This window comes from Pezoporus occidentalis, unplaced genomic scaffold, assembly GCF_034315485.1.
Source record: "Pezoporus occidentalis ecotype Australia unplaced genomic scaffold, CSIRO_AGI_Poc_V1 ctg158, whole genome shotgun sequence".
Classification (NCBI taxonomy): Eukaryota; Metazoa; Chordata; class Aves; order Psittaciformes; family Psittacidae; genus Pezoporus; species Pezoporus occidentalis.
In genome coordinates, this window is record NW_026913404.1 from 1,158,339 (window position 1) to 1,171,902 (window position 13,564).

The 13,564-nt window shown below is 39.5% G+C and overlaps 1 protein-coding gene across 3 annotated transcripts in view; it reads right to left on the minus strand.

The window, feature by feature from the left end:
- Positions 1-13,564, minus strand: part of SHISA9 (shisa family member 9) — a 188,154-nt gene that overhangs the window by 19,765 nt on the left and 154,825 nt on the right. For all 3 annotated transcript variants that reach the window (XM_062611864.1, XM_062611866.1, XM_062611863.1), the window contains one exon: positions 1,127-1,282. In XM_062611864.1, the coding sequence (XP_062467848.1) occupies positions 1,127-1,282 (156 nt within the window). The remainder of the gene's footprint in view (positions 1-1,126; positions 1,283-13,564) is intronic.

The following is a 13,564-nucleotide window of genomic DNA, read 5'->3' on the forward strand; positions in this document are numbered from 1 at the left end:
AGATAAAGCAAAGCCAAACTATCTGAAGTGGGGCTTCAACATACATTTTGTTAGAGGTCTGCTATCCTGGAGTTCACATAAAGGAATGTCAACTTGTGATGGAATATTTTTCCAGCATGATAAATACTATATTCCTAAGTCAGAATGTTCTCAGCTATTCTGAGGTTTTTCTGAGCTAAATAGCTCTGTCTGGAAATAGGCAGTGTGATACTGCTTTAAATTCAGGGGGAATGATGTTAACATCCATATGTGTAAGCTGAGCAAGGGTTAGTGAGAAGCTATGAATACACACCCCCCAGTTTGTAATTTAGTGTTGCCTAGAAGGGCCTGAAATGTAAGGTGATAAAGGCTTTCTGTCTTCATATGGTGTGAGCAGATATTTACAGCCATTGAAATGTACTACCAACTTATGCTTCCAATGGGAAAATTATATTGACATCTTACCCCACTATAGTCTTCCCCACCCCACCTCATAACTCTTTCTTTGAGGATCTTCCCCTCTCTGTTTAAAATCATAGTATGATATTAATCAGTCGCAGGAAATAGCCTGATCACACTGTGATCTTTATTAGGAATTTTCTGATGCACTACTTGTTTGAAGTCATGCTGCCTCAGAACATTCCTCCAGTGACCTACTAATGCACATCTTGCAGAAAATGGGAAAGCTCTTACTTCAGAAATATACAAGTACCTTCTCTTTTGGGAACTATTTAGCAGGTGTCTAAATTGTATGCTTTACATTTGCAACACATCCGATGTTTTTCTCTCTCATTTGTTGAGACAGGTATAGAAAATACATACTGAAATGTATAGGGAGGTATGTTCAGGGCATAAAGAACCCAGGCTTAACAATCTGCATGTACCAGGTGAAACCTGCTGATGAATGGTGTACAGTAGGTATGGAGGTGTTTTGGATGCATTTCTAACTACCTGCATGTGATCACCAATACTTACATGTAATTTTCTTACACTTCTAACTAACATGGTATTCTGTATTAAATTCTGTCAGGAATTAGTCTAGATAAGCAAGACTTTGTTTTTAACTTTGAAGCAGAATGTCAGCTGACAACAGCAAATACAACATGCTGCTCTGAAGGAGAAGTCATGCATCATGTTGCTTACTTACCAACTGCTTTTAGAGAGGCGTACTTGTTAAGCTCTTTGCCTGGGGGCTGTTGCTCATATGGGTTTGTGATCTGTCCCAGGCTGGGATATGAATGTTGATGTGCCATCTGAGGAAGGAGAGGAGATGTTGGCATGACATTATTCATCTGTGGTGCATCTGTATTAAAGAAAACAAACAAGCATTAAGAAAAAATAAACCAGTCTTAGGGCTTTAACATCATTATTCAGCACAGTTTAGACTGAATCATGAGATTTAATGAAACAAAACACTATTTACTATGAAGTGGGATTTTGAGTACAGCAAACCTGTACTTCAGTTAATTTCATTAAAGGATGACATATGATTATAGCAATATCTGTTAACTGTTGTATAAAAAATATTACCTTGGAACTAAAAAATAGGTTTTCAGAACAATTGAACACCAACACAAAGACTGAATTTGCTGCAGCATTAGGCTACCAACCTGAACTTGAAGTTTATTCTGAGATAGCTTGAATACAGGGCAGTAGTATCACTGTCTCCTGCAGCTGAATAGCCAGGCTGATTTAATCAGGCAGGCTGCTACGTATAAGCTTTTAATACCAGAATCAGCTTGGTTATTTGCACAGCGTTATATTGTGTTCTGTAGACATGCCCCACAGTGTAGAAAGTGCAATTTTGGCTAATGACCATCTTTAGGTAAATTCTTCAAAGCTCGCACTTTGTCCTTATGTTTTCTCCTTTTCCATGACAGAAATGTTATCACGGAATCACAAGATGATGACATTTTCTGTAGCAGACATAATTAAAAGCAGGAGCTAGTTACTGCTTATGTACAGTTCTATCACCGCACTCACCCCATATCCATTCTGGAGTTGATTTTATAGTAGAGAATATAGCCTGAATACTTTACAGGATGTGCCACAATTTATTAGTTGTTATTGGTGTTTGATTCCAGTCTCTAAAAAGTTTAGTCTGAATTGTATGCTGCACTCAGTTTGTAAACCTAAATTTCAACAGTTTTCAGTATGGTCAGCATATCTTTTTTTGCAGAGTCTTTTTCCAGGCTGTTTATTTGAGCTATTTGGAGCTGATTGTCAATCCTAGAACCTTATCATGGCTTCTGAAATCACAGATGAGTGCATTTTTCTCCTGCAATGAAACCATGGTTCAGAATTGTGACAACACAGTATTCCTACAGCATCAAGCAGTGGCGTACGATAAGGTAGAGAGAAAGCTGTGCACTTAGGCGAAAGAAGGCTTGTGGTGGTGGAGTGAATGGACCACTCCCCAAGTGCCCCCAAGATCTGGTAGGAGCCAAATATTCCTGTAGTTTTCCAGGATTAATGAAACTGAATTCATGAACAGGAGCTCTGAAATGAGTTAACACATTTACTGCTGGGATACAAAAGAAATCTTGAGGTGCTTTTAACTTTCTTCTTTACCATTATTGCTACCTGGTGCAGTCCCTGCTGTGCAGGCTGAGGCTGCCCTTGGCTCTGCAGGGCAATGTGATCACATCCTCCTACCTTATACACGCATAAATAAATCATGAGGGCACCTAGAGGCAACTCCAGAGAAACAGTAGAAGTGCTACCATCTAGTAACACTAGTTCTTCTTACTCTTACTGGTTGGAACAAGCTGGTTGTAGATAGTAGGTAGAGCTGAGTGAGAAATGATCTTCCCATAAGAAAAATGTTTTTCTGTAAGTTTGTTTTCTTTGATCAAACAAATCAAATCTGAAGTTAGATTTTTTTTTTTCAAATATTGTGTCAGATCAGAAGAAACATTTTGTTATGATTTCAAAATTATATAAATAATTTGGCTCACTTTAAAAAAGAGAAATGTTATTTTGGATTGAAACCCAGAAATGTTTCTACTCAGAGTTCCTCCAAAAAGTATAGGAACACTTTTTGAATCCTTTTTGGTAGGTTTACCTTGAAAGGGTAAGTTTATTAAGTCAACCCTTTCACAGAAACAGTTGTTATTTTAATGAATTGCTATTTTCTAATAAACAGAAGCTCTCAGCAAGTTTCTGTTCAGCTATAGTACTGCATGTCTGACGTAACTAAGTCTTTATTTTAGAGCAAGAATTCCCGAAATCCTATTCTGTTCCCATTCTGTCTCTAGATTACAGCTGAGGAAAGTCTCTCTCTAGTGGCTTGAACAATGAAATAGCTGACAAGGCTTTCCAAACCATCCATATCTTCCCAATATCTCTCTTTTCTGGTTGCATCTACAAGTACACTTGAGGAGGAAGGCTAGCACAGCCAGGTAACAGGGCAGCTCTAAAAACACCAGCATGGGTGGGACCCATCATGTAAGGAAGGTGTCAATCTTCTTCCACTACATCCACTAATTTTGTTTTCTGAGTAGAGCTAAATCTTCTCTTCATAGATGCTGCTACTACGAAGTTCCCTTGTGGCAATTCTTATTATTCCATCTGTCAAAACATCATGATTTCACTGTGATGAAACTATTGTATGCACCAGTATTTCTATGCTGTCAAAGTAAGTGACTTGCAGCTGTGGAGACTTGCAAAACTAAAGTAAATAAGGTATAGTTAACCATAACTGGTTTGTTCTATTTTTTTTTTTAGCTATGTTTCTTACTTAGACCTATAATTTTTACTCAGTCATCTTTTGAAATGTAATGAAGAAAGTTACCCCAGAAATGTACTGGGGAAAATGAATTCTGTGTACTTCGGTTTTGTCCAGGTTTTTCCCTGGCAGACTATGTTGCTGGGTTTGGTTCTTTGAGTGTTTGTGAAGATGTAAAGAAACCTTTTTTCCATTTCCAGATCATCTTTGCTCTTTTGTCTTGTTAAAAGCCCAGAAATCTCCTGAATTATGAATTTCAAGCAATTAATGACAGCCATTCTTTCATTGCTGTAGTGACTGCACGATGCCCCTCACTCATACCCAGATGCTTACACAAGACTAAGTCATCACATAGAAGACAGTTCAAATTACTCATTCAGTTAGCCATGAGCAGAGTAAATTAAGCGAAAGGCCAAACTCTGGCAAAGTGCACTGAACTATATTTAAGAGCAGTTCCTCTTTATAAAGGGAATCCCATTGGAACAGACTCCTAGGGCCTAAAAGGAAAATCTCAGCCTGATACATACATTTGCCTAAATCTGAATCATAACAAGTTTTAGTCTAACTGGCTGTAACTGGTGAATGTTGCATTTGTTTGCAAGCTCACTGAACTGTGTGATCTGATTCCTTAGCTTTGGGTTTCTACAGGTAAGTGAGCAAATGGGACTTTTGGGGAGAACTTTGAATGGAAAATGTAAGTATGTTGTTTTCTCCGCACGTAGTTAATGTAGTGATGATGGGTAAATTCACCTATATTTGGATGCTATTTTGGAAATGCTCATGATTGAAGTACAGTGGTATAATGCAAATCCTGCAGCGCACACACAGATGCGGAGTGTAAGTCTAACCACTGGGGAGAGTCCAGTCTTGGCTGTGAGCAACAAAGAGGTTTAGAACAGGACTTGCATACTCTGTGGCAATCTACATTTTTAACTAAAAAAGCCATTGGCCTTGTTAGTGTTCTGTTATACTTGTAAATAGTGGTTTGGTATCAGCAATATTGAATAGGAATTCTCTCAGGAAATAAATTTGTCTACAATGGCTTCTCAAGATCTTTCTGTGAAATTTGAGATTTTCCAATTTGAGAATTTGACTTTTTTTCTGAAATTGGATAAATATAAATGTTAAATTTTGGGAAGCAAATAGTATTCCATTTGGATTATTTAAAGCATTTAAACCACAAGGGAGTGGTTTCAATTGGAAGAATGTTTACCGAGAAAAATCCGTACTAGCTTTATCACTGACCTCTAGTGCCAAGTTAGGTATTTTATACTTCTAAACCAGATACTCTGTGATTGCTGTTTGCAAATAGCTGACTTCACTGAGTGGGAGCAATTTTAAACTGAAAGCTGTGGCTGTGCTGATACAGTACTTTTGGCAGCCTGTCACCAGTACATTGTCCAGCACGGTATTCCATATAACCAGCTTCAAGGTGCCACTGACAATTTATGTATTTGTTTTCTAAAAGACAGAGAATATGAACATTGCAGAGAGTCAGCAAACTGTTCGTGCTACAGCTTCTAGCAGAAACAGACTGGATTGGCACTGGTGTTACTGTCAAAAACCTGCAGTATTCACAACCTTTCTTATTTTCTGCTGAAGCAAACAAATAGGATGCCAGGCTGCTTCCTACCCTCCCAAGGCTTTGAGGAGTCATTCTGGACAAAGTATGAGTGGTTTGTTGTCTGTCTTCCAACTACCAGATCTAAAATAGGATTTTAAAAAAGCATGGTAGAGCTCACCTCACAAAAGCTGGGCAGAAATGAGACAGACACAGCCTTCTAAATGGCTCAGGCATCGGCTTCTGGTCACAGTTCTAGTAGTTGATGAAGACTGATCGTTACCATATCTCTCTGTTATCTTGACCTATTTCTCAGCCTGTGCAATTGAAACTTGTATACAGATGTCACAGGTAACAGCTTACTGCATTTTTCAAGTGAAAATGCTGGGGTTTTTGTTGGTTTTTTTTTTTTGAGTGTTTCCCCCTCTCCTTGATTGTGAATTGTGGAGTTACTTTGGTGTGTATCACAGTGACAACAATAATGTAGTTGGTTGCTGTAGTTATGCTACACTCTATCCAATTAAGATGGTGTTATATCTAATTTACGCTCTTCATTCAGAAATCAAGGAATGAGCATCTCAGCAATTATTAAATACAAATAGGAACCAAAGATGAAAACACCTGACATACCTTGGGTATGAACGTGTTAAGACAAGGCAAAAGTCCCAAAACTTTTTGTTTGTTTGCTCTGTTTTCTGCACTGTTAGCAGAATATATTGTGCTGCTCACCTAGTTCGATTATTCTTGTCAAGGAGCTGCCAGGGTTATGGGAAATACTTGGGGTTAGAGGAAGATATGTCAGTAGGCTGCTAGCAATAATAAGCTTGTTCACTATGAGCCAACAACCTGCCATGAACATCCCTTAAGCTCAGACACTATCCTCCTCCTCTTCAGCCTCGGGAGTGAGAAACCTCTTCTGTAGTGCCTGGGGATTCACTCATTTCTGTGGCAATGGAGTCTGTGAAGTGGTGCTTCAAGACAGGGAGAATGAAAAGACTCCATAGGCACAGAATGGAATCTATTAGTAAATGAGCAGTTACAGGCATGAGGAAAAGAGCAGTGAGACAGGCGATGCAGTAACAAAACAGGAGAGGGTGGGGATGGACAGGAATGCAGAGTGAGATTTTGCTATAAAAGCCACCTGCAGACATGCATACAAAAGAAATAAGAACAAGGCAGACAAAAGGACTCTGGAAGTCAGGGGGGGAAAGGGGAAAATTCAAAGCAAAATATAACAATAGCTGAGCATTTTCAGAATCTCAAGAGAAAAAACTACGGCCTGAACTAAATAAAATTGAAAATAACAGTTACGAAAACTGAGAGTGTGAATGATTAGAGAATACCAGTACAAAATTGCTCCCTTCCCATCCGTAACTGCACTGCCAGCAACATGCATCTTTGTTTTGAGTGTATTATACTTAATTATAAGACTAGTACATAGAATCATAGAATCATAGAATAGTTAGGGTTGAAAGGACCTTAAGATCATCAAGTTGCAACCCCTCTGTCGTGGGCAGGGACACCTCCCACTAAACCATGTCACCCAAAGCTCTGTCCAACCTGGCCTTGAACACCACTAAGGATGGAGCATTCACAACCTCCCTGGGCAACCCATACCGGTGCCTCACCACCCTCACAGGAAAGAATTTCTTCCTTATATCCAATCTAAGCTTCCCCTGCTTAAGTTTTAACCCATTACCCCTTGTCCTATCACTACAGTCCCTAATGAAGAGTCCACCCATCATTGCATACTCATATTCCTACGAACCTTACCAACGGAAACTGCTGATGCCATTTCTGAAAAATCCCAGATGTGATGAAAGCTGTGAGAGTTTAACAACTAGCCTATGCCTGTAAACCAGCTCCTTTCAGACCCTTTCCTCCTTGATAATAACACTGTTCTCCATTGATGGGACTGAGGCTCATGTTGATCTGAAACTCAAATCCTTGGTCTATATACTTGCTTTTGCTTGTCTGTGGTTGTCCCTGTGCAATTGAACTGACCCTCTCTGAGTTTTTTCTCTCTTTGTAGGTACTCAGTTGCCATTGTCATTGTCTCTTTATTTAGATTCTTTGCCCCCTTCAGTTTTGTATTAAATGTTGTGTTTTTAAAGGATACTTATATCCAGGGCATTGTTGCATGCAGGAGTATACAAGGGTATGCCAGGCAACAGCTGGTGTATCAGAATTAGACTGCACACTGTCATGGTTTAAGCCCAGAAGGTAAATCAGAACCACACAGCCGCTCTCTCACTTCCCTCTCCTCCTTCCTCCCCCCACTCCCAGATGGATGGGGAGGAGAATGGAAAGAATGTAACTCCCACAGGTTGAGATAAGAACAGTCCAGTAACTAAGGTATAACACAAATCACTTCTGCTGCCACCAATAATAATACTAAGGGGAGTAACAAGGGAAGAGAACACAACCGCTCACCACCTGCTGATTGATACCCAGCCCAACCCAAGCAGTGATCTAACCCTTCTGGGTAACTGCCCACAGTTTATATACTGGGCATGACATGCTGTGGTATGGAATACCTCTTTGGGTAGTTTGGTTCAGGTGTCCTGTCTCTGCTTCCTCCTGGCTTCCCCTTCTCCCTGGCAGAGCATGAGGCTCACAAAGTCCTTGGTCAGAATAAACATTACTGTGCAGCAACTAAAAACATCTGTGTTATCAGCTCTGTTCCCAGGCTGAAAGTCAAAAACACAGCACTGCACCAGCTACTAAGAAGGAGAAAAATGATTGCTACTGCTGAACCCAGCACACACACCAACTAGGTAATGCACTGTTAGTGGACATACAAACATACACTAATATGTGTGGTCCCTCATGTTAGATGTGTGACAGGAGGGTGCAAGAGCCCCACTGGTATTTATATGCAACTTTTTCTCTGAAAGGAGTGTGGTTACATCTTACACTAGGGGTTATGCCCCAAAACAGCAATCTTCTTAAACTCTTTGGTTTGCTTTATTGTTACAAATGTGCATGGTCTTGTTCTCCACATAACCATAAAATGAAATTTCAGCTCTTGTTAAATTAATGGCACTCCCCAGCAGCATTTCCCCCAGACTAGTACAAGTCCTACACTGAAAAAGTATTCCTATCATCCAACCTGAATTTCTCTGCCTTGCAATGTAACTGATTCGGTACTTTAGCAGGAACAGATGCTTGTAATCTAGCTTCTGTAATGTTAATTATTTTGTATGGGTTTTTTTTTTCCCTACTTTTCAAATACTTGTCTCTTTTCTGAAGTAAATAATTTCACTTCTTTCAATCTTTCCTCATCTGACAGTCTTTCCAAGCTTTGATCTTACTGTGGCCACTTTGCAACACTTGTACCCTTGCAATACAGTTTCTGAGATGAGGTTCCACTCTCAGTAACACATGGAGTCATGTTATTCTGTATATAATGGTATTGTAAGTCATCCCTACAAGTCTGTCCTTTATGCTATGCAGACTTCTTTGTTTTCTCAACAGTGATGCCCAAGTCATGTGAGTAGTCATGTTTTCCCTAAATGTTATAGCTCTGAGACAATACATATTTTTCATGGCAGTTTATGCTAGCCAGTTATCTGTTCTGTCTCTGCATCATATCACAAAAACATTCTTGTAACACAGACAACCTACCCATCTGATCACCGTCACAAAAAGGATCTGAGATGAGTAGGATGGCATTTCATCCAGAAAAAAAAAAAAAAAAATGTTTCTATTTAATGGAAGTGACAGTTTACAGTGTAAATGGCTGTCATCAAACATGCTGCCTTGTGCCTTCCCCTGTCCTATCAAGCAATTGTAGGAGGTAGTCCCATGCTACATGCTGTACTCTTTTTTCTCCATCATGCCACTGAATACAAGTGTCTCTCGGCATACTGGCACATAGTGTTGTATGTTTTCTATTCACTTCCTACATGATTAACCTCTTGGTCTGTTGCTGTCTTCCATGGCAGAGGTTACATGGTCTTTCACATATAGATATCCTGAGGGGATTTCTGAGGAGAAGCTTTTTTCCCCAAAATAGAAAAATGCTGGACACAGAAACATCTTCAATTGCACAGTCAGACTCAAAAAGGTATTAAACTCCTTATGACACAGCGGTGCTGGGGCTGTGCTGACAGCATGGAGCACAGGCAAGTGAAGTGTATCCCCTGCTGCAAGTGTTTATGAATCAGCAGGGTTTGTAGTGCTGACTAGTGCCAAAATTCCTGTTGGTTCAAGTTGAAAATTGGCTGCGATAGGATGGCACAGTAACTCTTAGCACCTTGTAGATCTAATTTGAGACACTGATGAGCAAGGTTATTGTGGATGCAGTCTTTATGAGAAAGCATTACAGCAGGGAGATTCATGAGCATAATGTCACTCATCTGGACATGGGGAAGAAGGTCAAGGAGCCAGGTCACTAAATCCACAGTGCTCTGCCTTTGGTGTGTAGGAAGATTGGTAGTACTGTGGCAAAAGTGGTGTGGGGGTCCCCTGCCATCTGAGTCCAGCCAGGAAAGTATACACAATGTTCCTGTAAAAGGACCTTTCTCTTACTAATGTGATGCTACCAGTTCATGTTTAAATCCATGGGAATACACATATAGGAATCTTATGCCTGTGAGTTCTTCGGAACTCTGTTCAGGTTACAAACTGGGAAGAGACAACAGCATCTTTGTGTGTCAGTTAAATTCAAGACCTAGTGACTGAAGTTCCTCACTGTCTTCTAGATGAAGTCCCTGATGCTGTGAGGTCAATTCTCTGTGGTTGCAGTGATTTAGGAGATGGGGGTCTTCATCATGTTTCAGGTTTTGGTTCCTTGTTTCTAGGTTACTAGACTCCAAGTGTGTAGGAGCAGAGTTCTGTGAAATCAGTTGGCTGTTTTACTGCCATCCGAGCGGGTGGGAGGGTGGGATATCACTGGCCTTGTGACTAAACTGGCTGGAAGCCTCTCTTCTGCTTTCCATCTCCCTTGGGCTCTGTGCTGTACTATTGCTCTCACATTTTTTGCAATATTTTCTGGGCTCTTGCTTTGCACAAGTGCTACAGTCTGAAGTTGATTTTTCATGTAGCCTTTTATTCTGTGACACCACATCTCCTTTTATGAAGGTTATTTGTGTCCTCTGAAAGTTTGCTTTTCCTTCATAATTACTCACAACCTGACAGACTTATAATCCTCTGATAGGATTTGAGACATTGTAATCTCTGGAGCAACCTATTGTGGCTTCACAAACAAGGAGGATTATAACCTCTAAGATGGCAATAAACAGATGAACTCTTGAGATATCAAGACCCTGCTTTCATATCAATTTCCAGTGCTTGAGTTGCGGGAGGGCAGGGAGCAGTGCTGGGTTCTCCCTCCCACCCACATTTCTGGTTTTCTTCATCTCTTTTTGCCTCAAGTAACAGAGTTGAGAAATTAATTAAACCCACCAGTTACACACACTTTGAGCACTGCAAATACCCTTAGCTATGCAAATTAAGAAAAGAGAAATTCAGCAAATTTGACTTACACAACAGAATTTTTTTTGCCCAGCAGAATGTTCTTTTTCCATAAGGCATGAGTTGTTTTACAAATCAAACACTTTTGTACCTTTTCACAGAAGTAGAAAGAGTCTGCTAAGAAGTACCAGCCAGCTCAGATTCTTTATTTTGCCACTTTTGTCTTTCACTGAAATTACTTTCCTTCCAAAAATTAATATACTTAATGGGAATGTGCCTATCATAATATTTATTCTGAATGTTTATATGCCTTGTTTATTGTTTTCTCTTACCATAATGGTTATTGATGACCAATAAGTGTCAATTTTTATGCAGCTTGTATACAATTAAAATTCCCTCACTTCAGGCATTCCACCAGTTTGTCAGCTGTCCCAGTATACCAACTCGTTAGGAAAAGACTAGACAGTATAAAAATTACAAAAGCAAACACATTACCTACTTCACGTCATTGTTATTTGCTCCTATGTCCAAGCAGTAACTGAGTGGTCCCCTGTGTATAGCTTGTGGGTGTAACAAATTGCCTGCAGGGTACTCATGTTGATCGTTAGCAAAGGCAATTGAAGAGTTAAGATTTAAGGTAGAGGTAAAGTCAGAAGGAAGCTGCACAGCATTATTCTACTTCAGTCAGCAAAGGCTGAGGACAATCTCACTAGCTAATCATCCAGCTAATGTGAGGCTGGAGAAACACTTCACTTAAGTACCTATCTCACCTGGGCATATCCCAGTGGCACATTCTGTCCTGATATACCTGATGCAGCAATGGAGAAGAGTCTCTCTAGAGGTGAAAATATATCAGTGTGCTACAGTGAAGCTGTAATATCCAGTTATGGATCTCTTCTTTGTGAGCCACATGTGCAAGTATTATTAATGTCAGTGCCATTTTTGTTTTGTTAGTCTGGGTAAGGTAAACAAAATGCAGAGAAAGAATTCAGAAGGTTGGTGAGAATTAGAGTTCTGTTCTCAGAGAAATAGCCATAATTTGTTATCTTCAGAATAGCATAGAACACAGTTTACTGATTACGGCGTAGGATGCATGTTATCTTGTTACATAGAATCATGGAAAATACAAATGACTGGCTTTTCAAGAGATCACCTCATTTATTCCATGCTCATCTCTGGGAGGATTATCTGTACTTTTGGTAGGTGTTACTCATGCTTTTAAAAAGCCCCCACTGAGTGACTCCACAGCCTCCCTGCACAATCTGGTCCAGTTCTAATGCTATTCCAGTGGTATCCTGACCATTACAGAACTTGTCCTATATTCTGTTTTACATTTTCTCTAAGGCAGTTGAAGTCCATTAGTTCTCTTATTCTCCAGGGATATGGAGATGATTACTATCCCTTATGCTGCAGCATTTCATGCATTCAGAAGTCTCTGCGCTGCTAAAAAATAGGAATGCTTTCAGGCTTGTCATAGAGAACCGTTAGATGTCTCAGAAACTCAGCCTTTCTGAACATATCCCCCTTGAGGATTGACATTTCATATTCTCTCATATATCTCATATCTTGCAGGATCCCTACTTATTTATGCATCCTAGCATACCATTTGTTCTCTGGCATCAGCATGGTGGTGTTGATCCATTTCTGCCTTCAAGCCCCTGAATTCCAGAAATCCTTTTATGTCAGACTGCTCTTTACATCTCATTCTTAGCCTGTGTTCACTTAGGTTGTTCTTATACATAGAACATTGTGTATCATTTAATAGGATACGCTTTGTTTTTTCACACAATTTTCCCAGCTTTTTAGGATCTTTCAAATTCCAATTTTGTCCTTTGAGGCCTTTGAAACTCTTTCCAGCTTTGTGTTGTTCACAAATTTGATGTGTACTTAGACTCTGTTCCGCTGTCCTCCTTATTAATGAAAGTATTGCACAATATTGGAGACACGAGAAATCCCTGCAGAACTCTGTTCAGTATATCCTTCCATTAAAAAAAAAAACAACCAACCAAAACATGAGCCATTGGTGGATTATTCTCTGAATACAGTTTTTAGTCCATTTTTTGCCTACCTGCTAGAAACAGATCCTGAAATCTTATTAAAAATCCAGATTTGTTATATCTACAGCTTTACCCCATACAAAGGGCCTGTTACTTTGTTGTGGAAGGAAATTGTTTAGGTTTAGCTCCATTTGTTTTTGACAAAACTATTAGTTGTTACTCTTTACCATGTTTTGACTAGATCCTATAAGAAGTTTGATGAATTAACTGTTGGCTTCTACTCCTTCCTCCCTTCCTCTCCCCTGTCCCTTAATTAGCAAATTGAATTATTACTAAATTATTTTGTTTGTGTTCTTTCTCCTCTTTTAAGGCTTGACAGCACCTTTGTTTTTGACAGTTTTACAGAACTTCATCCGTTGGGGGAGTTCTTTATGATGATGGCATTTAGAGGACTCAAGACCTTTTTCTAAGTGTTCAGGATGAATTCTTCTGGGCCATTGAGTAGAAACACGTTATAATTTTTTTCTAAGTTCTCTTGAATCTGCCTTTCTGTCCTCAGGTGTGACCCCTTCCTTTTCAGATACTTAATTTGGGACAGTTGCTTGAAATTATTTTAATGAATGCTGAGACATCATCTTCTAAAAGGGACGATTTGACTCTTGTAATCTTCAGGTGTTAGCTTTGAATAGCTAAAAATCAAACAAAAATGAAGTCTCCTTGAGTCCTATATGGTTCTCTTTTAATCAACACCAAGACTTTCATAAGCAAGCATTTATATGAGCCACAGTAATTTGAGTTGGCCTTGTATGTAGAATAATAGTTTAACATTTAGCTGCTTAGTTATGATGTGTTCCACATTGTTATTTCAATAATTGCTAAAAT